The sequence below is a fragment of the Momordica charantia genome, assembly GCF_013281855.1.
Source record: "Momordica charantia cultivar OHB3-1 chromosome 8 unlocalized genomic scaffold, Mcharantia_2.0 BLBB01000008.1, whole genome shotgun sequence".
Lineage (NCBI taxonomy): Eukaryota > Viridiplantae > Streptophyta > Magnoliopsida > Cucurbitales > Cucurbitaceae > Momordica > Momordica charantia.
In genome coordinates, this window is record NW_028275166.1 from 27,218,487 (window position 1) to 27,242,032 (window position 23,546).

At 33.7% G+C, this 23,546-nt stretch overlaps 4 protein-coding genes and 1 pseudogene across 5 annotated transcripts; 2 read left to right on the forward strand and 3 right to left on the reverse strand.

Moving 5' to 3' along the window:
* Positions 1 to 1,915: 1,915 nt before the first annotated feature.
* On the reverse strand, positions 1,916 to 4,352 carry LOC111013305 (uncharacterized). Of its 2 annotated transcripts, none has more exons than XM_088128337.1 (3): positions 3,908 to 4,352; positions 2,723 to 3,256; positions 1,916 to 2,326 (listed from the first exon to the last, which is right to left on the reverse strand). In XM_088128337.1, the coding sequence occupies exons 1-2, from the start codon at positions 4,239 to 4,241 to the stop codon at positions 2,724 to 2,726; spliced, it is 867 nt and encodes a 288-aa protein (XP_087984463.1). In that variant the 5' UTR covers positions 4,242 to 4,352; the 3' UTR covers positions 1,916 to 2,326; position 2,723. The 2 variants fall into 2 exon arrangements, with proteins under 2 accessions (XP_087984463.1, XP_022143427.1); XM_022287735.2 differs by having other exon boundaries at positions 1,916 to 2,323; positions 3,908 to 4,351.
* A 3,313-nt stretch (positions 4,353 to 7,665) lies between these two features.
* On the reverse strand, positions 7,666 to 8,286 carry LOC111013188 (non-specific lipid-transfer protein 2). The gene has a single exon (XM_022287586.2). The coding sequence runs from the start codon at positions 8,196 to 8,198 to the stop codon at positions 7,908 to 7,910; it is 291 nt and encodes a 96-aa protein (XP_022143278.1). The 5' UTR covers positions 8,199 to 8,286; the 3' UTR covers positions 7,666 to 7,907.
* Positions 8,287 to 12,498: 4,212 nt separating this feature from the next.
* On the forward strand, positions 12,499 to 14,829 carry LOC111013187 (phenolic glucoside malonyltransferase 2-like). The gene is made up of 2 exons (XM_022287585.2): positions 12,499 to 13,248; positions 13,828 to 14,829. The coding sequence occupies exons 1-2, from the start codon at positions 12,638 to 12,640 to the stop codon at positions 14,618 to 14,620; spliced, it is 1,404 nt and encodes a 467-aa protein (XP_022143277.2). The 5' UTR covers positions 12,499 to 12,637; the 3' UTR covers positions 14,621 to 14,829.
* Positions 14,830 to 16,570: 1,741 nt separating this feature from the next.
* On the forward strand, positions 16,571 to 18,691 carry LOC111013186 (phenolic glucoside malonyltransferase 1-like). The gene is made up of 2 exons (XM_022287584.2): positions 16,571 to 17,454; positions 18,032 to 18,691. The coding sequence occupies exons 1-2, from the start codon at positions 16,844 to 16,846 to the stop codon at positions 18,573 to 18,575; spliced, it is 1,155 nt and encodes a 384-aa protein (XP_022143276.2). The 5' UTR covers positions 16,571 to 16,843; the 3' UTR covers positions 18,576 to 18,691.
* Positions 18,692 to 20,068: 1,377 nt separating this feature from the next.
* Positions 20,069 to 22,087, reverse strand: LOC148209875 (non-specific lipid-transfer protein 2 pseudogene; annotated as a pseudogene).
* Between the last annotated feature and the right edge of the window lie 1,459 nt (positions 22,088 to 23,546).

Consider the following 23,546-nt stretch of genomic DNA (forward strand, 5'->3'; position numbering starts at 1 on the left):
ATGGTAAATAAAGAAAATGAAGTGTCAGGAATTTAATGGTTAATTTATAAGCGTGATTTTAAATATTCGTCGACACGTCGACATTTCCATCGACATATCCATGTTTTCATGAGTTCGACATCGACATAAGGTGTAAATCGACATTTCTTTCATAGTACAAGAAAATCGACAAAATGTGAAAAGTATCAACAAAATGTCACTAATATATACATAATATTAAGATGGATTATTTTTGACTAATTTAAAAATAGGAAAATAGAAAAATGTTTATTTATTTATTTATTTAAATATTTATTTATGATTTTTTTTATTTTTATTAACTTTTACAGAAATATCCATCGATATCGACATTTTATTGATATTTTCATGAAATTGAGATATTGACATTGACATTTAAAACCTTGTTTATGAGTCAAGTCATAAGTGGAAAAATTTTGTTGTACTAAACAAAGAAAGCGGGGAGATGAATTTAAACCTCTGACCGAATGAGTTTATAAATTTACCTACTATTAGGTACCCTTAATCTGTGACCTTTATATTTTCCATTTGAGTTACGTATGTCTTATGCTAAAGTTACCTTAAAGACCAACCTTCGTATTTTCATCCAAATCTTTTATATTTTCTATTTCCACTTTTTTTTGGGATTGTTTTGGAGTATATTTTGTCCATCTTTCAAATACTATGCATAAATTATTATTTTTTAAAAATAATTTTGATGTTTTTATTTTTATAAGGACATTCTTTTCTAGAAAGAAATTTTTATAACTCGAGACACCGAAATATCCTAACCAACAAAGCTACAAAAGTCATCCATTCAATTAGAAAGAGGGGCAAACTAAGATGCCAATAGTTTTTTTAAAGAGCAATGTTGGTTTGACTACAAGCAACATTACAAGATCTCATTTTGTATCGTCATTGACAAGTCAATTAATAGGGGAAGGACAAAAAAACACTCAGACTTCATAAAAATTAAATTAATAATTATAAAAAAAAATAAAAGTCGCAGATTTATCTAATAACTAGATTACTAGGGGTGAAATAAACTGAACCGAGCTGATTCGGGTTGGTTCGGTTTAATAAAAATGTTGACCGAACCAAATTCAAACTGAACCGAATGTTTTCGATTTAGTTTGATTTGAACCGACAGTAGGTTTCGCTTTCAGTCCCCCCTCCTCCCACTCTTCACGACTCAACCCAGGTGATCCCGTCCCCCTCTCTCTATGAACGGCCCAACGACAACTACCCACGTAAACCAAGGCATCGACCGAGATCTTCCATATAGGCAGTGACTTTTCTCTTCGGCAGCCAATGAACCGAGGACCCAAAATTTTTTTCCCACAGTACACCACTTCGCTGTGGACGAATATCTCTTGGCTTTCTCGAATGAAGATGTGGCAATGACCAATGGTGTGGTGAGGAGAGAAGGAGACTCAATTTCGGAATTTCCGATAGTACCCAATTTTTTGACTCAATACACCACTATTTTCTTGACCCAATCTTTTTCATCAAATCCAATGTCTTGTTTCCCCAAAAAAAAAAAGAAAAAAAAGGAAGTTTCTGGTTTTGGAATGGTGGGTTTAATGTGTTGCTTTCATTAAAAAGATTCTAGGGTTAGAAGGGAAAAAATTCTAGGTTTAGAAGGAGAGAGAGAGAGAGAAAAAAAAACCAAATTCAATAAGGGTCGGGTTTGACCCAAAAACTTTAAAGTTGGTTCGGTTTTGACTGAAACAGATTCAATTCAGGTTGATTTTCCCCAAAACCCGACCCGATTTCACCCTTGCTAATAACCAACCTGAGCTGGCCCAAGCCTAACAGTGGTACTTGAGACAAGTGTAAAAGTATGAAAACTTATAAACAAATACATTCATACCATGGTTGAATGCCAACCAAAAATTTAAAATCCCACAAGTTTACCTTTGCAACAAAATAACATAACATTTTTCTATTTGTTCGTATTGATTTGATGAACCGTTCTACCAATAAACCGGTATAACCAAAAGATCCCAAACCCTTGTCAATTGGGTTGCCCCCTTCGGAGTACTATCTCTAATAAAATCTTAAACTCACAACTTACTCAATAAGCAATGTTATATAAATTTGGGCTCCACCGTACTAAACACCAAGTAACGACACACAAATTCCAAAACCAATTCCAGAACATAATAGAGATTTTCTCTTGATCAAAAGCACCTCTAGTACCTTGGGACTGAACCTCAGACATATTTCAGAGGCTCAAAATTAAAAGGCAGAATTTGACTGAATAGGATAGCTTTATTTCTTGAACCCCACTTTCATTGAGACTGAATAGTATTGCTTCTCACGCCTGCTTAACAAATATGGAACATATTATATCATATGGCTTATTCTCAAGATTGTAAATGTGCAAATGTCAAAACATGGTGTCCAATAAAGTATGAAGCTTCATCAGTAGCAATGTTTTTTCCTTCACGTTTTTTCATATTTTATTTTCTATACTATTTTCGCTCTAAGAAAATGTGATAAACATTGCCGTTCCTCCCGACTTCAACAAATCAGATAAGTAAACTCACAGAGACATTGAGTTAATTCTACTACAACTAGAATTAGATTATCAAGGACAGAAAGAATTTGATTAAATCATTTTCTGGGTCAAGGAATCTCAAAGGCATTAACAAAATGTTAGGATAGAAACATCTTACTACAAGAGTAAGCAAATCACAAGAGATTTTGAGAGAAATCCTACCTTAAGTCGCCCTTGGAGTGGCCCACTCAACTCGAAGGATGAGATTATCATAACCATATCCATTGAGTTTGTTAATTGATCTTTGGGCATCCTCACGGTTCACAAAGTTCACAAAACCAAATCCTCTACTCATGCTAGTCTTTTGATCAACAGCAACATAAACTCGGCTAACAGCACCGAAAGGTCGGAAAAGCTCAAGCAAGTCAGGCTCTCTAGTGTCCTCTGAAAGGTTGGTCACACGAACAGAGTTTTCATCATTCCTACGTCTCATGTCAGTTCCAGTCCTCTCTGCCCCGGGTCTCAAACCAGGAGGAACATACGTTCCCTTTGTTGCACCAGGAGCAGCGGTGGTAGCCTCTGGTGCAACAGCCTTATCCAATCCATCAGCTTGTGGTGCCAGGTCCTTGTAAGGGCACCTTGAGGTCCAATGGTCACCCTTTTTACCACAAGTACGACAGACCATAAGAACAGCACCACCCTTTCCCAATTGAGCTAAAGGGTCTCCTGCAACCTTTGGCTCCTCTGGTTTGCTACCTGTAATCGTTTTCATTCTTTAAAAGAAATCTTACTGTAACAAGGCTGTAACAAGGAAATAAGATATGCTTCATTTCGCCAATAAAGGATTAATGTGAGCAGAGTATCAAAAGTGTACCGTACAGAGAACAAACAACACCGATATCACCTATTAGAAGTGCAAAAAGCACATTTACAAACCAAAATGTCAAAAGAAAGGCACAGAGAGATCCCTAGGATTTAATATCTCCCTTGAACAGAATATCATTGGGATTTGGGGGTTTATATAGAGAAAATAATATGGAAGATTTTAAGTATTCAGTTCAAAGCATAACCCTGTAATTCCCAAAAGAACATAACCCATATGCAAGTTGCGGAAATTATGTCACCCTCTTCACACCATTAAAGGCAATTCTCTCTTTTCGTTTCAATTGTAAACCAAATACGTTTACACACTTCCAGTAATCAAGTATCACAGTTTTCTAAAGCTCAAACACCACTGCAACCTTAAGAAAAACCCCTCTTTTTCTCCAGCTGTAGGAAATTCTACAAAGCTCCCACATAGAAACAAATGGCACACTTTCATAACTAAATTAAAAGTACTTGCCGCCACAGCAAACAAATACATGCAAATCCGAAAGCAACGTAATTCAAGAGTTTTCGAAAGCAAACCAGGAGCACGAGGGCGCTCCAGAAGAATCTCCTCAGTGGAGACCATAGTGAGCCTACTGCCGACATCTTCATGCACAGCATCGCCGAACTTGGCCCAAGATCGGCGCTCCACGGCATGTTTGCTCAGGCGAGCATGCGCAAGCTTGCGAGTCCGAGAGGTCGTTGTGATCTTGACCTTATTACCATCTTCGTTAAACTGATACTCAACAGTTTTCTTCAACCCGTTTTCGTCTGGCCCAATAACTTTCTTCGGTGGAAGGAGAAAATCAAGATCACTATCGTCGTCATCTAGCTCCCCCCATCGCAATTTGGAAGGATTTGTTGGCTGAACCATTGCGCAGAAAATGGAGAATCCGGAGGCTAGGGCTTGCGACGTAAGTGACGGAGTTTTGGGGACTAGGGTTTCGATGGGGAAGAAGGAGAGTGAGAAAATGACAGCGGAGTTACAATTTACTAGAATTTTTAATTTAGACAATTTTCTTTAAAAAAAAAAAAGATAAGTTTTTTTTTTAGGCATTTTAATTTAGATAAGTTACAAGCTTAAATATTTGGGAATTTTTTTTTTAGTATTACTATTTTAAAAGGATTATAGCTTTCAAACTTATTTCCCGTGCCGTTGGGGGAAAAAAAACTTTTAAACTTATTGCAAAAGTAATCTCTCAAAACTTCAAAAATAATATTTTAATAATAAGATTTCAAACATTTTTTAAACATCCTTCGAATTAAGTTTGAATGCTATAATATTTTAAAAATACATATTGAGGTTAAACGCATTGTATTGGTTCCTAAAAATTTTTTAGCCTCTTAGTTCCTTCATTGCATTTTAAATATTGTCGATGCTTAAATTTGATTGGTTGGATTGACTTGCAAACTGAATAAGCATCATTTATTTTTTTGGAAGGTAGACGTCTCAAATTTTAAATGTCCTTAATTTTACATGTCCGATATGAGTACATTTGTTTCGTAAAAAAATATTAAATTGTCTGGAAATATCTGGATAACCATATTTGTTTTAATTATTTATTCATGGAAATGTTCTAAATTTATATAATGTTCCAAAAATGTCCTTACGAATATTAATATTGAATATAAATATCATTCTCTACTTTAATATTTTCCAAAATATACCATTATATAATTAATGTTTTCTAAAATGAAATTCATTTATTATATTATCAAATTATATTCTTTTAAGGAGGAAAATATCAAATATAAACTGATCAATAGAAAAATATTGCTTCCAAATATTAAAAGTAAAGGAAGATATTATATAATTTAATTGAAGTTTATTTTAGATGTACATGTAATATATAAATATACTTAATTGCATAAAATTATTTATTATTTAGTACATTAACTTATCTAAATTATAAAATTACAAATAAAAGTAAAGAAATTTGATAAAACAAAATATAAAAAAAATAATGAAGGGGCAAAAATATCAACATAGGATGTTTTCGACATGGGAATCATGGAAATCCATATTTCAAAAGGGCATCCAAAACAACTCGGATGCCTCCCGTGTGGATATCCTTGGATAATCGGGCATATTGAGATACCTGAATATCTTACATTCCCGCAAAATAAATATGGGAATCTAGATGTCTGTCTCATGGGATTTCCACGAAACAAACGACCCTTTAGGGTTGAGTTCTCCCTTCTATTTATAAGAATCTATATCCTATTCTTCCTAAGAAACCTAGTTAACTTGAACTTTGGATGTAGCATCATCGCGGGCGGAATGCAAAGAGAAAGAATCTTATTGGCTTACGCACGGGGCCTATTCTTCCAAACGTCGGACGGTCGTCGGCTGACCACTGGTCGGCCTATGTCAGGTCTTGGTTGGTCGGGTTCCGTGCCACCACTCCTCTATTGGACTTATGAATTCAGGTTTCCGTTCTTATTTTTGCCCATCTAGAATTTCTCCTTTGCTCGTGGGCTTCATTCTTATCAAGTGGGTCTATAGCTTGTTTGTTGGGTTTGTGTTTATTTCTCTACCGACAAGTACTGTAGGTTAGTCCCTCCATTTTTTACAAAAAGTTCCAAATTCAACTTTAGCTTTTTTTTTTATTCCTCCGAAAAAAAAAACTTTAGCTTTTAAGCTAAATTTAAAAAAAAAAAAAAGATAACCAGAATATAGCATAATTGATTAAATATATATTATCAATAAGCTGTGAGTTTGAATACCTATTTTTCCATGTTTTTTAAACTCAATTTGAATAGTTTATGAGATAGAATATATATATGTTAAATAAAAAATATTATAGTTTTGAGTTTAAAATCTTTAACCAACGACACGATGTTCAATACGAATTGATGGTTGTCTAGTTGGTTAAATGCCGATAATAGTACTATCATGAATAGTTAACCAACTAAACAATCATAGGACCTGACAGTTTCTTAATTTATTATGTTATTAGTTTAGATTTACATATAATTACATCCATTTTAGTAAAAGGTGACTTACATGAGCATAGGTTCCTAATTAATGCCAGAAAACAAAAATTTTGGTTATAGTTTTTCTTGCCATGGTCTAGGACGTGGTTGTACTTGTGAATTGTGATATTTTGGCTTGGGATGCATTTCTCCAATACATGACTATAAATTTAGGGTATTATTTATTATTATTATTATTATTATTATTATTATTATTATTATTCTGTACATTGCAATGATTTTGAAATCGTGTTTCATAAACCTTTAAAAAATGTGTAAGATTTTAATATCTTAGATAGGTATGTAGATTTAAATAATTGATCATCCTATAAAAATTTCTTTACCTTTTTATACCATGCTCCAGTATTATTAGGTCAATCTACGATAGTTGGGTTAAAATCGTGTATACACAATTTCAACCAAATTTTTAATTTCTCATCTAAAATTACATTATTTAAATATATAATTATAAAATTTTAAAAGTTTGCTCAATCTAAAACTCATCGAAATTTAAAATACCAATTTATTATGTTTCCACAGATAATTGAAATTCAATTTCTTGATCTAGAAAGTAGATAATTGTAATGGAATGCCACTCCTCAGACTGTAAGGCCATGATAACTATTTTATTTTTGGTTATGTGATTTTGAAAATTAAGCTTACAACCAATACTTCCACCCATGCATTTCTTTGTTTTGTAATCACATTATCAAAACCTAAGTCAACTTTTGGGGAAAAAAATAGTTGTTTTTGTTTTTACAAATTGGGAGTGTTTTCTAAGAAATGTGAAAAACATACCCAATAAATGGTGAGAAAATATCATTTTTTGGATATCATTTCCTAGGGAGCACCATAATTTATAAATAAATAGGAAACAAAAAATATGAAACAGTTATGAAGCGGCGCCACGTCTAAGTTAACTTTTTTTTTTTTTTTCTATCTTTTAAAGTTAAACTTCTAAACACTAACTTTCACCTGTGCATTTCTTTAAGAACAACACTCAAGTGATTGCTACGCCTAACCAACAATCAAAATTTTACATTTTCTTAGTTTATTTGAAAAATGGAAAAGAAAATCCCTTTTTATTCATTTCTCTTTCAAATACGTGTGAAAAAATTTAATGGTGGTTAGAGTGCTGATCAGTAATCACCTAAATATTTTTCTTTCTGTATTTTTGTTGGGAGACTTGTAAATGAATTAAGTTTACCCAATATATAAGTTTAAGATTTTGGGTTGAGTGATAGTTATTCATCATTGAATTGGTATCAGAGCGGGAGATCATGTGTTTGTATTGTGGTGCTGGGTTGAAAAAGGACTACAAATGACACAATGATGCATCGACTTTCTTATTGTCACAATATTTCATTTCTTTTATAGTAATAATGATAGTTCATGTTTAAAGACAATTTTTTTTAGACAAAACATATAAAAATTAAAGCATAGATAAAGTAGACATTTTATGATCATTTTCCTTTTATTCATACTAGTTTTGATTTTGTAATAGGTACCATGCAACTTAATTTCCATAAGAAGTTAAGCCCATTTTCGATCCCCAAGCATGGGTCTAGCAGCTGGGGAAGGCAACGCCACAGGCAGAAGCAACAGTTTTGGCGCCGGGAGATTGCACGTAAGGCCTCAAGTTTGGATTCTTCAAGTACCCACAAAGGCATGGCCTTTGCTCTCTCAGCTTACTGCAACAACTGGCCGATGGCCGCGTCGACGATGAAATTGCCCCGGCACACGAGCTCAGCTGCAAAGGACTGCAAGTCACCGCCTCTGCCACATGAGCTCCGGTGAGAAGCGCCATGATCGCCACCACCAAAAGCCAAAGGCCTGTGATCGGAAGTGTCTTCATTCTTTTTGGTTTTGAGAGGAATGATATGTGTGGGAATTAGTGGAGAATAAAAGAGGAATATATTGTGGGTGTTTTTCTTTGCCAAACCCTTCTACTAGTATTTATGGACTCGTAAGGTCGAAGGTGTTATTGTCGGTGTGTTCGAGCCTGTCATGTGTGTACCGCTTGTTTAGGAACACATACATGTTCGGACCTCAACTCAATTAAGTCAAGACAAAGTGACATGGAAAGAATTAGTACTTTTCATCGACCTGAAAGACAGTCCATGTCGGCTTCCATCCAGCTATAAATGGGGATACTCCGAAGGAAATTTTGCCAACTCTGCGGCTCTAAAGAAGGTGGGTGGTGCTATGAAAAATTCGTTGACAACAGATACATGTGTCAGAGTGATATGGTTGCACTTTCCGAAGCTCCTTTATATAAGGTGGAGTCCCACATTTTCAAACGTACACAATCTCTATGCAACCTTTATTAAGTTAAACTCTATACCATGTTGGTCTAACTTCTAACTTGAAATTTGGAGGGTACATAATTGATCGATGCTAGATTCTATTTCTAGATCACTATCTCGTCGGTAGCTCACTTCGACTCATTCATTGACATGACCTGACACCTTATGCTAGATTCATGTATCAACAAAAAGATGCGAAGAAATATGAGGATCCTATTATTTAATTTCTCACTTTTCATATTCCTACCTACTTCTCTGTGTTGTCTTTAATATTCAAACTTTAATTTTTCACTAGCTTTCATTAAATGGTTGGTGTTCATAATGGCAAATCTAGAATTTTGTGTTAGATGAGCATATATGAATGTAATTTCAAATATATTGATGTGAAGATAACGTTCCATACAAGTAATATTATTTAAAAAGGAAAGTTTAATTAATATCAATTACTATATAGTAAATCTTTATGTTTGATATTAATTTATTTAATAAAAAATATGATTTTATAACTAGTTCACTATTAGTTCGTTCAATGGTATATATTCAAAGAAAAGAAATGAGAAAATGAAAAATTTGGTGAGTTATTTTCTATTAGAATTATATTTTTTAAGTAGTTAAAGAAATTTTAAATAATTTCCCAAAAATTTTTATAAATATTTCGTATTGAAAGTTAAATAAGAATTAAACGAGACAGAAAGAATTAGTTATTTTCACCAACCTGAAAGCAGGTCGGCCTACATCTGTTAGGAGAATGGAGTCAAAATAACAACCAAATGAAGGAGCTTAGTGGGCTTAAAAGCAAAAGAAAGCCCAAAACGCATTGTCTTAATTTCTTAGTTTAGTACGCCGACATTTCCTTTTAAAAAAAACTTGACTCTTCAGGAGGAACTTATCCTGAGAAATTATTTCAAATTTCAGATTTTTAAATTGTAGAAATAATTTCGAATTTTTAATTATGTTTGTAACCTAACAAATTTTGATGAATTTCAAATTAGTTCAAAATAAAATTTTTTGTTTGGATGATGATAGAAAATGAAAATAAAATATTTATTTTATCATTACGCCTTTATAATTATAAAAAACAATCGTAATAACTTTCCTCTGTATCAAAACTCTACTCTTCTTTTTGTATGATCTTTTGTTCTCCTGTCTCATTGCCTCCATTTTTTCTTATTCCTCCTCTTTGTTCATCTCCCTTTTATTTCTTCATCTCCATTTTTCTTTTTCTTTTTATACCTTCTTCTCCATTTCTCTTTCTATATCTTTCTCTCTTTTCTCTCTTCTTTTTATACATCCTTCACCATTTTCGTTTCTTTTTATCTCATCTCATCCTCCCCACGTTGGTCTCGTTCTTTTTTTGGTTCAGTTTGATTTCTTCAATTATTTCAAGGGTAAAATTGTAATATGGTCAACTTTCAATTAAAATCCTAACAAATCCTACCTATTTTGGATGGAAATTTTTTTGGGATAAAATGAGATTTCAAATCATATTGGATTTCAAATTACATTTTTTTTTAATCCAACCAAACAAGAGAAATGATTTTAAAATCATTCTGATTTGAAAATCCCAGCTTCCAAACAAGGGGTAAATGTTTGACAATTAATTATTTTTAATATATTTTTTATTCTTTTATTTTTCTCTCGTAGTTGGTAAATATTTAATAAGTGGTCTTTTAATTTAAGGGACCAAGCCTTTTCCTTTCCTTTTTTTTTCACACAATAGAGAAGTTTTTCTTTTGTTTGTACAGAGGGTAGAGAGAGAGGGTTCTTTCATGGGTCACTACAAGAAAATGGATCTATCCTAATAGAAAATTTGCGTCAGTTATTTACGGAGAAACTTTTGTCCAACCTTCGTTGAAGAGTTTCAAGAAGCATGTAGAATGATTCATGAACATTTTTCTTGAGAGAAAAGTGAACGAAATCATTATAGATTGTTTGTAAATCCTTGAAGACTACTAACATTTTAGTATAATAACGTGCGACAGTAGTAAAGAATGTTGATGTGGAATTAGTTAACATATTATTCTTAAAAAAAAAAATATATAGGGCCAACGCCAACAACTCAATCTGTAAGTTTGCTTGCAGATTCAAAATACTTGCAATTGAAAATTCAAGAACCACTAATAATAAGCACAAGAGGAAAAGAAATCTAATATTTAATTTTGCTGAACATGAAAACGAAAGGGCCATCCAATCCACTCAAAGAATTCAAGTTTCCAAACCTTACAATTCACCAATTCGAAAATCAATTGAAAACTTGGACCTAAAAAAATACCATGCCGCCATTTTGGCTGAACTTCGTGTAATTAACTTATGTTGAAAACTTCAATGATTGTAAATTATTTGTAGTCAGACCAACTCTAATTAGGCAGCAAATTTCATTCACTGTCCACTTTTGGAGATTTTGATACCATGTTAACTTTGAGGAGAATAGAGAAAATAAAGAGAATTAATAACAAATAGAGTTTCCGGTTGTGAATAGATACAAACTCAATAACCTATTTATTTCAAATAATCCTAAATCATAATTCAAATAAGAAACCTATTTCAAATAATATAATCTAATAGTGTGGAATAATAATTAGGGGTGAGCATAGAAGACCGAAAAACCGATCCGACCGTCGGTTTAAAAGATGAATCGGTCGGTGTCGGTTTTTCACTGTGAAAAATCAAAGGAACCAACCGACCGACTTATTAAAGAAAAAAGAAAAAAATATAATAAAATTTCATTCCAGCCTTCCACGAGAGAGCTGCAAGAGAGGAATTAGAGAAAAAATGGTAACTGAGAATAGATGGAATGAAAAAACAAAAGAAGGGGTAAGAGTTGACGAGAAGAAACGAGAGAAAGTGAGAAAGTGAGAAACTGAGAAAGAGGAGGTTGGAGAAAGAAAAAGAGAGGGAAAAAAGAGGGGGAAAAAGAGTTGAAAAGAAAGAGGGAATGGCTAATAAAATGCCACGTGGGTGAAAAATGTAAAAGAAAAAAAATGCTATTTCACATGATTCACGTGGATTATATAATTATATATAAATATTTACTTTTATTTGTTTATTATTATATTTTACTTTTTAACCCATTTTTCTTCTCGAACCTACGTGGCTCTTTTATTGTCATTCCTTCTTTTTCAATTTCTCTCTTTCTTATCTCATTTCTTCTTTTCATTCATGTTTTCTCTCTCCACCTATCTTCTCTTTCTTCCTCACCATTCTTCTTCTTCCTCTCTTCCCTTTCTTCTCTTTTTTCTTCCTCTCTTCCCTTTCTTATCTTTCTTCCCTGCATTCCAATCACACAGCACTGAACAACTCTTATTTCTTTTAAGAACCGACCAAACCGATCGACCGAACGGTCGGTTAAACGGTCGGTTTGTACAGAGAGGTAAAAAAGAAAATTTCCGACCGACCGAAACCGACTATGTCGGTTTTCGGCGTCGGCTTAGTCAAAAACCGACCCGACCGACCGATGCTCACCCCTAATAATAATGATTAAGATAGTATTATTAGTTTGTTTTTATCCCTAACAAGGATTTTAGAGAGATGTTGAATAATGATGGTAGGGAGGATAAATTGGTCACTTTTAATCTTAGTTTTAAGTCTCATTTAAGTCTCAAACTTTTTGTTCACTCTTAGATAGAAACGCTAAGCAGGGAAAAAAAAAGAAAAGAAAAAAGGGTGCAAAACTAAAGAATATTAAAGTATGCAAATTAAAGAAGAAAGTAAGGTGTGTACCATCTCATTACCTTACATTCATCCAATTTGACGGTAGAGAGGGTTTCAAGGGATATGGTCTTGGATCTGTGAAGATAATTTAACTTAAAATAGCAATGATAATGTTGATGATAATTGTGCATATAGATCCACTCTTTCCGGGGAAATAATATTTTTTTCATCAACCATTCGTCCAAACACTTATAATTATGACAGTGAAGTCACAAGTTTTGATCACTAATCTAATCTTTGTCCAAAAAGTTAGAACAAGATCAAAAGAAGAGTTTCCATGGAAATGGATGGCCTTGGATCTTTGAACATAATTGAAGTGTGTAGGGTATCCCCTTCTCCTTCACCTGCCCATAGCTCCCTTCCTCTCACTTTCTTCGACATCCTTTATTTGAAACATCATCCAATTCAACAACTTTTCTTCTACCAATTACCATCCATTGACACTGAGGTCTCATTTCTTGACGCCATTCTCCCAAAGCTCAAAACCTCCCTCTCGCTCGCTCTCGGCCGCTATCTTCCTCTCGCCGGGAACCTCCTTTGGCCCCACCACTCCGTCCTCCCCACCGTTGAGTTTGTCGAAGGTGACACTGTTTTGTTGACGGTGGCCAAGTCCGACGCCGACTTTCACCATCTTTCTGGCAATGGGTTTCGTAATGTTGCAGAATATCATCCTCTCGTCCCTAAGTTGTCTATGTCTTGTGATCGGGTCGCAGTTATTGCTCTCCAAGTCACTGCGTTTCGAAATAGAGGATTTTCTATTGGAATAACCATTCACCATGCAGTTATGGATGGAAGAACTTCAGCTTCGTTTGTCAATTCATGGGCTCGTATTTGCAATACTCTTCACGTCACTGGAGAATTGTCTTTTCCAACCACGACATATGACAGGTTGTTACTACCATTAAACTCAAAAGATTAAGTATTCATACATTTTTCTCTACCATTTCTAAAATAACAATAGTAAAATAAAAATAATAGTAATTAGTTATCGGATGGTATGTATTATAATATTAATTGGAAATTCTATTAAATTTTTGGATAAAATTTAGGCGTTTATTGTTAAGTAGATATCTTCTTACTTTACTACCATTAAAAATGAAAAATACTTAGGTACTATATCTTTTGCGCACGACCATCGATTATTTTACAAATAAAAGAGAGATACAACAAAGATTAAAAAAAATTAAAAATAATACCGTCATAGATATATAGGTGCTCACCAAGTCACTGGTTGGCACCTAAACATTTTTCTTAAAAAGATATGCCTACTTAACTTACGAGTAAGCACTTAGTTTTTATCTCCATGGAGGACAGAAAAGATGATATATATATATATATATATATATATTTTAAAATAAAGAATTGTAACTTTTAGGAAGATCAGTGCTTCTTATACATGTTAACTAACATCCAACACCAAAAGCTCTCGTTCAACTACTTAATCATTTATTCACATTCTTAACCCAGACCATCTATCGAAGATCCGACGGGTCTTACAGAAACTTACGCGAATGCATGGCTGAACCAGGAAGGACCCAACAACCGGAGCTTGAACATCAAGTTACCCAAAACTTCACCCACCTTAATCCGATGCACTCTGGAGTTGAGTCCCCAAAACATCCAAAAGCTAAAGCAACGGCTTCTAAAGCAGCAGCAGCAGCAGAGTAATTGTGATTATCACAATAATTATATCTCTTCGTTTGTGGTGGCAACTGCTTACCTCTGCGTCTGCATGGCCAAGACCGAAGCCTTGAAAGAGGGAAGCTTGGTAATCGTATTCCCCGCGGACGTTAGAGCTCGTTTGGAACCGCCTCTTCCTCCAAACTACTTTGGAAATTGTTTGGTTCCTCGCTATGCTTTGATGGAAAGAAGTGAGATTTTGAGTGAAAATAAAGGGGCAGCTGTGGCTGGCAAGGCAATATTTGAGGTCATTAGAAGTTTGGAAAAAGGAGCCTTGAAAGGGGCAGAGGAGTGGAGATTTGTCATAGATAATTATTCAAGCAATAACACTGATATTTCTGCTTTACCAGAAGGCCTGCTTGTAATTGGTGGGTCGCACAAGTATGAAGTTTACAGTGCGGATTTTGGGTGGGGGAAGCCGAGGAAGGTGGAATTGGTGTCGGCTGATGAATCGTCGGTAATTATTTCTCTAACTGAGAGTGGAAATGGCGATGGTGGGATGGAGATTGGATTGGTTAAGGAGAAGGATGAGATGGAAAGTTTCGTTGCTTTGTTTGCTCAAGGTCTTCAATCTCTTTGAAAACATAAATATCGACACTTAAGAAAAAGGGGATTCCGGGCTAGAAAGGACTGTCAATTACTACCCAACTAAGCTAAGCTTGTGACTTTTAATAAGGATTCTTGAATTTAAGGTGCACTTTTAAGGTTTTTGCCTACATTTTGACATGTCATATAGATACAACTTGAGATAAATGATAAAAATTATAAAAAAAGATTGAATTTTCAAAATGACAGAGTTGGTATGACTTACCTTTTTATACGACTTTAGGTTCTCGTTCGTTTTCCTGAATTCTTGTTTTTGGAGATGATTACATTTCTATGTGTTAGTTTTCATTAAGCCCTTTTAAATGGAAAAAAGTATTTCAAAAATAGTTATGATTTGAAAATTTGAGGAATTTGGAGAGACATGTTTCTAAAAATTGAAATCTTTTAATTATTTACAAAATTGAGGTTTTTTCTTTGAAAAGGTATGATTTTAAAAATTGATTTCACGGAGGTAAAAACCTACTTAACAATTTAAATAGAACAGCACATATCAAGAGTGCTCGTCAAAGACTGAAAAGATAAGTTTTTTTTTTTTTTAATAATTGTCGAAACTAAGAGTATATACAAAGAGCATTCTTCTTATTTTCTTAATGGTGGAAGATTGTTGAAGACCGCATGTAAAATTAAGTTAGATATTTGATTTTGGGGCATTTGAATTTGAATTATTATCGTACCGTATAGATTGTGTTGAAAACTTTTTTTCTTTCTAGTTTTCACTTTTTTTTTTCTCTTTTATAACATCTTGACATTTTTTACAAACACATCTTTTATAAGAACTTTTTTCTTCACATCTTTTTCATATCAACTATTATTTTTCATATTTAAATATGAAAAATAAGATTTAGTAGCTCTCTATATTTACATTTAATATTATATATTCTTTTAATTTGTTTGTATGCTAATTTTTTAAACTTTAATAATAAAAGACAAAATAAATTGTAATAAGATATATAATAACATTTGAATTCAAAATAAACCAAACAATTAAAATATGAAATCTAATTTTACAATAATATGAATCAACATTAAGTGTGTCAAACAAGGAAAAATAACCAAGATGTGAATGCTATTTTTTATAACTAACTTTCTACTCTAACTTTTTTCTTAACATGTAAAACTTCAAGAGCATTATCATCTTAGTTAGATTCTTCCGTTTCTATTCTATGCATTTCTTGAACCACAAATTGTCCTTTTGCTCGATCTCTTTCATTCTATTTGTCCATGCGAATGAGAAATTTGAAACTTTTTCCTTGTGTGAGGATGAAATTTCGATAAATTTTAGAATTCTCTTTCTTCATCTGAAAATTGCATTCAATGAACAAAAGAAGTTAGAAATTTTTTTGAGGGGATTTGTTTAAAAAATTATTTAGTGGCATTTTATGAGTATCGGTTGAATTTCCATTGCATCCAACTATCACTTCTACAGCTTCAAAAGCGGTTATATTTGCAGTCTCTTGACTATATCCACAATTGATGCAAATTTTACATTTCTCAAACTATATGAGTTGTCTTTGTTAACTATATCCACAATTGATGCAATTGTAGGACATTAAATTCAGTATATTTTTTGAAATGTAACTGTGACTTTTATATATAAGATTTTCGTTAGGTGTAGAATTTGTGTTAAAATTTTGAAAATATAGATAAAAATGATCACCTCTGAAAAATACAGGAATTGAAACGAACATTTCGAAATTACTCGAATCAAAATGAATCAAAGTTAGAAATATAGGGATCAAAATAAATATTATTTTAAGATTTCAAAGTGGAACAGCAAAAATGAACTAAAACTAGATTAAGATATAGAATCTTAACGTTTTATTCTATGGGTTTTAATTGATTTGGTTGACTCTTTGGATTGATTTATATTCACTCTTAAATACAAACGTACGCTAAGAAGAAAGTGATGAGGTCAAGGCGTGTGTCCCGGCCCATCCCATTATTTTATATTCATCCAATTTGACAGTTGAGAGTTTCAAGGGATCTGGTCTTGGATCTGTCAACATAATTTAACTCAAAATTAGCAATCATAATGTTGATGGTAATTATGTATAGATCCACTCTTTCCGGGGAAATAATATCTTTTTCATCAACCCTTCGTCCAAACACTTATAATTATGACAGTGAAGTCACAAGTTTTGATCACTAATCTAATCTTTGTCCAAAAAGTTAGAACAAGATCAAAAGAAGAGTTTCCATGGAAATGGATGGCCTTGGATCTTTGAACATAATTGAAGTGTGTAGGGTATCCCCTTCTCCTTCACCTGCCCATAGCTCCCTTCCTCTCACTTTCTTCGACATCCTTTATTTGAAACACCATCCAATTCAACAACTTTTCTTTTACCAATTACCATCCATTGACGCTGAGGTCTCATTTCTTGACCCCATTCTCCCAAAGCTCAAAACCTCCCTCTCGCTCGCTCTCGGCCGCTATCTTCCTCTCGCCGGGAACCTCCTTTGGCCCCGCCACTCCGTCGTCCCCACCGTTGAGTTTGTTGAAGGTGATGCCGTTTTGCTGACGGTGGTCGAGTCCGACGCCGACTTTCACCATCTTTCTAGCAATGGGTTTCGTGATGTTGTAGAATATCATCCTCTTGTCCCTGAGCTGTCTATGTCTCATGATCGGGTTGCAGTGATTGCTCTCCAAGTCACCGTGTTTCGAAACAGAGGATTTTCCATTGGAATAACCATCCACCACGCAGTTATGGATGGAAGAACTTCAGCTTCGTTCGTCAACTCATGGGCTTGTATTTGCAATACTCTTCAAGTCACAGGAGAGTCTTCTATCCCGATCGCGACATATGAAAGGTTGTTATTAAGTTCATAGGTTTAATCATTTATTCGTAGCAATTCTTCCTGCTATTCGTAAAAAGGTAAAAGATAGAAATAAAAATAAAAGTGTAATAGTAGTTAGTAATGAGGTGGTAAAGTATTATTAATATGAATGAGAAGTAAAGAACGTGAATACTACTTAGTAATTGTCTGTCAGCATTCATCTCTTAGTCATCACCATTAAATTTTTTATAAAATTTAGGTTATCTCTTAGTCATCACCACTAAATTTTTTATAAAATTTAGGTTCTAACTATTTAATTAGTAGGTATCCTCGTACTTAACCACCATTAAAAATAGAAAATACTTAAGTGCTAACCGGTCACGAACACCTGTCTTTTACTCACCAACGTTGATTTTTTTACAAATAAGAGAGAAATAGATGCTCACCAAGCTGTCACTTATCAGCACCATAGGAGGAAAAATATGATAGCAATTTACTTTATTTTCACTCTCTTACTTCATGCATTCATCTCCTAACTTATGGAGAAATGTTGATCTCCAACATCAAACCCCATCAAGTACTTCATCATTTATTCATATTCTTAACTCAGGACATTGATCGAAGATCCGATCAGTCTTACAGAAATTTACTTGAACGCATGGCTGAACCAGGAAGGACCCAATAATCGGAGCTTGAACATCAAGTTACCCAAAATTTCACCCACCTTAATCCGATGCACTCTGGAGTTGAGTCCCCAAAACATCCAAAAGCTAAAGCAACAGCTTCTTAAGCAGCAGCAGCAGAAGAGTAGTTGTGATTCTCACAATAGTTATATCTCTTCGTTTGTGGCGGCAACTGCTTACCTCTGCGTCTGCATGGCCAAGACCGAAGGCTTGAAAGAGGGAAAATTGGCGATCGCATTCCCGGCGGATGTTAGAGCTCGTTTAAACCCACTTCTTCCTTCAAATTACTTTGGAAATTGTTTGGTTCCTCGCTATGCTTTGATGGAAAGAAGTGAGATTTTGAGTGAAAATAATGGGGCAGCTGTGGCTGGCGAGGCAATTTTTGAGGCCATTAGAAGCTTGGAAGAAGGAGTCTTGACAGGGGCAGAGGAGTGGAGATTTATCATAGATTCAAGCAACAGGGCTGCTTAAATGTCTCCTTCACCAAAAGGCCTAATTGTGATTGGTGGGTCGCCCAAATATGAAGTTTACAGTGCAGATTTTGGGTGGGGGAAGCCGAGGATGGTGGAATTGGTGTCGGCTGATGAATCGTCCGCAGTTATTTGTCTAACTGAGAGTGGAAATGGCCATGGTGGGATACAGATTGGATTGGTTAAGGAGAAAGATGAGATGGAAAGTTTCGTTGCTTTGTTTGCTCAAGGTCTTCGATCTCTTTGAAATCCATGCAAAATACTCTTAATTCACCTAATCCCGAGAACTTTAAGAAATGATTTTAAATTAAATAATTTAAAATGTAATAAATGATTTTGAATTATTTATGTTGTTTGGAACCAGAATGATTTGAAATGAATTAAATTACATTTCTTTTTTGAGAGGTTGGTCGAAAATAAAAAGAAAATAAAAATTTTATTGATTTAATCTAAATGTATTATTTAGAAATTTATTTCAATTACACTCCTTTTATTTTAACCATTAAATTTAGGTGGTAAACAAAAAACACCTAGTTCCTTTGTAAGTTTACCAATACAAGAATTCATTTACAATTGCACAAATATCCTGACCTTAATGATACACAAGGTGAGTTACTTCTATGCATTGACAAATTCTAGTCCCATATATATATATTTTGATAACTATGAGTATCCGGATAATCTTACGGGACAATCGTCTGACCCTACAATATTTGGTGCTTGAAAAGGAAAGACAATGAATTACTAATTCTTACGGTGGACGGCCATTATATGTATTTGAACTCATTCCTGTGTTAGTTAAATCAAACAAATTTTAACACACACATACATAGGGGAACATATAATTAATAAATTAAAAAGTTAACAACAAAATAGTAAAGATGATGACCAAAATAATAACTTTTTAAAGTTCAAGTTTTTAAAATAGACACTTGAAAATTTATTGGTAGATAAATTATTGGAGGATACTTCATGATGTGACTAATAGTTTTACACCGTTGGATCATAGATAAACTACAAAACATAGTTTTAACCATATTCAATGGTAATTTAGGGACATGTAGTTTTTGAATATAATATCAAAGTTATCGTCGGTTGGTGGTAGCTACATTGTAGTAGCGTCATTCAATAAGTTTTTCTCAATATCAGTCGGACCCTATAATAGTATACTAGTCAAAACTCCCACCTCTACCTACTTATTAGGAGAGGAAACAAAACTTATATTAATTTTAGTATTAAAAAGATACAAAACTTCAATTTATATCACTCAGTTAGACGAGTGGGTCAATTTGAACTTTCAAATATCATCTATTTAAACTCTAAGTTTAATTTAAAAAAAAAACTCTGTATAAATAATTAATGTTTCCTCAAAACTAAACTTCAAAAATGTCCATGGACACAAATAAATTATACAAAACTCAGATTACAAAATACTTAAAAATTTTGCCAGAGAAATTTCCAAAGCAAAAATACTTAAAAAAAGTGTAAACTTAATTAATAGAGAATATTTAATTTCACCATTTATTGTTGCAAATTCACAGCTTAAACAAGTACCTGAGTAAAAAAATAATAAACTTCCCTCAAATATAAATAGACAATATATGACACAATGATGCATCCACTTTTTGTTCAATATTCTTAACATTCCATTGCTTTTATAATAATAATAATAATTCATGTTTAAAGATAAAAATTGAAGCATAGATTGATAAAGAAGACATTATACGACCATTTTTTCCTTCAATTCATACTAGTTTTGATTTTACCAACTTAATTTCCATAAGAAATTAAGCCCATTTTCCATCCCCAAGCATGGGGTTTAGCATCTGGGGAAGGCAACGCCACAGGCAGAAGCAACAGTTTTGGCACCGGGAGATTGCACGTAAGGCCTCAAGTTTGGATTCTTCAAGTACCCACAAAGGCATGGCCTTTGCTCTCTCAGCTTACTGCAACAACTGGCCGATGGCCGCGTTGACGATGAAATTGCCCCAACACACGAGCTCAGCTGCAAATGACTGCAAGTCACCGCATCCGCCAGATGAGCTCCGGCGAGAAGCGCCATGATCGCCACCACCAAAAGCCAAAGGCCTGTGATCGGAAGTTTCTTCATTCTTTTTGGTTTTGAGAGGAATGATGTGTGAGAATTAGTGGAAAATAAAAGAGAATGGTGGGTGTGTGTATTTGCCATATCCCTTGTACTAGTATTTATAGCCTCGTAAGGTGGAAAAGGTGTTAGTGTAGGTAGGTTTGAGCCTCCATATTCGTTTGGGAATACATGTTCGTGAGTTCTGTTAAGTCAAGGACAAATTGGGACAGGTAGGGAATTAAATCCTATGATGACCATCACCTACTTTAGGAATTATTAATTCTGATATGTTTCGTGACACCAAATGTTGTAGGGTCAGACGGTTGTCATGGACTTTACCCCGACTAAGAATAGACCAACTATTAAATCTCGGATGGAAATTTCTTTTACCTATATCTCTCGGTAATCTATTATTAACAACTTCTTTTCAACTCTTTTCACTGTAAAGGAATACCATATTCTATATTCACGACTTGCTCAAACAAGAGAAAGAAACAAACATAAAATTCTTTAGAGATATTACAATATGTTCCCTATGGTAACTGGGTTCATGAATTATGGTCAACAAACAGTACGAGCTGCAAGGTACATTGGTCAAAGTTTCATGATTACGATTAATCGAAGTGTGCACTAGTCCGGACACTCACGGATATACAAAAAAAAAAAAAAGAAAGACAACCAAGATTGGAGGCCAACTTTAAATGGGGATACTTTGATGTAAATTCTACTGACTCTTCGGCTTAAAGAAAGGCAGATGACAACAGTGAATTAATCCCTTGTAAAAGGTGGGGTTCCACACTTTTTCTTTTTTTTTAAGGTATGCAATTTTATGCAACCTTTATTAAGCTCCGCTCGACACTATTTTGGATTAAATTCTAACTTAAAATTGAAAGGCACGTGATTGATCATTAGATCGATGTAAGGGTTCTATTTGCAGGTCACCAACTTATCTCATCTGTAGCTCTCTTCAACCCTTCTATTGATGTGACGTGCCACTAGATTTATGCATCAACAAAATATGCGAATAATGTGACCATCCCTATTATTAATTTCTCACTTCTCATATTCCTACCTACTTCTCAGAAACCTTTATTAAGCTCCACTCACACTATTTTGGACTAAATTCTAACTTAAAATTGAAAGGCACGTGATTGATCATTAGATCGGTGCAAGGTTCTGTTTGCAGGTCACCAACTTATCTCATCTGTAGCTCTCTTCAACCCTTTTATTGATGTGACGTGCCACTAGATTTATGCATCAACAAAATATGCGAATAATGTGACCATCCCTATTATTAATTTCTTCACTTCTCATATTCCTACCTACTTCTCTGTGTTGTCTTTAATATTCAAACTAGCACACATATGAATGTAATTTCAAATACATGATGTGAAATATATATATATATATATGTGTATATATATCAGACGTTCAATATAAGTAATATTATTTGAAAAAAACCATTTTATCTCATAATATATATATATATATATATTTTTTGGTTACCATTTACCATATAATAATGTTTGATATTAATTTATTTAATAAAAAAATGATTTTACACATAGTTCAATATTAGTTCGTTCAATAGTATATATATAAAGAAAAAAGAACGAGAAAAAGAAAAGTTTAGTGAGTTTATTTATTTATTTATTAGAATTATATTTTTTTAAGTAGTTTAAAGAAACTTTAAACAATTTCCCATAAATTTTTTCTGCGTTTGGTATGAAGAAATGAAAATAAAATTTTAAATTTGAAGAATAATCTGAAACTAAAACTAATAAATATTATCTACAGATTAAATAATTAAGTACTATATCTTTGTTAATTATCAGTTTATATTTTAAAATACTTTGTCGATAAATTTAAATTTTGGTGCATGATTGAAAATTTAACACCATAAAATTTAAAAGAGGCAACTATTGTGCTTATCCCTAAGTGCAAAAATCCTTCCCAGGTCACAGATTTTAGGCCCATAGACTTGTGTAATGTTTCATACAAATTAATAGTGACGAAAGTTCTGGCCAATCGTTTAAAAAGTGTGTTAGATGTGGTGATATCTAATCACAATCAACATTTATTCCTGGGAGATTTATTACAGATAATATTGTGATCGGTCATGAATGTTTACATGCTCTGAAGAACTATAAGAAAGGGAGGGTTGGTTATGCAGCACTGAAGCTGGACATGATCAAATCATATGATCGGGTAGATTGGGTTTTTGTGAAGAAAATAATGATAAAAATGGGATTTGCAAACGAATGGGTTGATCGTATAATGCAGTGTATCTCAACAGTGACTTTTGCAATCAATATTAATGGAGTGTCTGTGGGGCATATTCATCCATCCAGAGGCCTCAGACAGGGGACCCTATATCACCCTACTTATTTCTTCTATGTGCGGAAGGGTTATCTGCATTGATAAAGGAAGCAATGTTAAACTCAAAGATTTCGGGTTTGCCGATCACAGAAACGGGGCCAATCATATCTCATCTTCTTTTTGTTGATGATAGCCTTGTATTTATTATTGCAGACGCAGTAGAATGTTGTGCTTTTAAAAGAATCCTTCAGCTTTATGAATGCACTTCTGGGCAGGTGATTAATTATGATAAGTCTGTAGTTTGTTTCTCTCCAAATATAGTCAAAGATAGGAAATGTTATCTTCAATCTCTTTTAGGAGTTCGACTGGTGGATAATTTTGGTCCCTATCTTGGACTGCCATCAGATTTCTCGAGAAGAAGATCAGAGGATTGGAAATTTTTGAAGGATAGGGTTTGGAGAACTTTACAAGGGTGGCAAAGACAATTTTTTTTTTCGATGGTTGGGAAGGAAACCCTTATTAAAAGTGTGGGCCAAGCTATTCCTACTTATGCGATGAGTGTTTTTA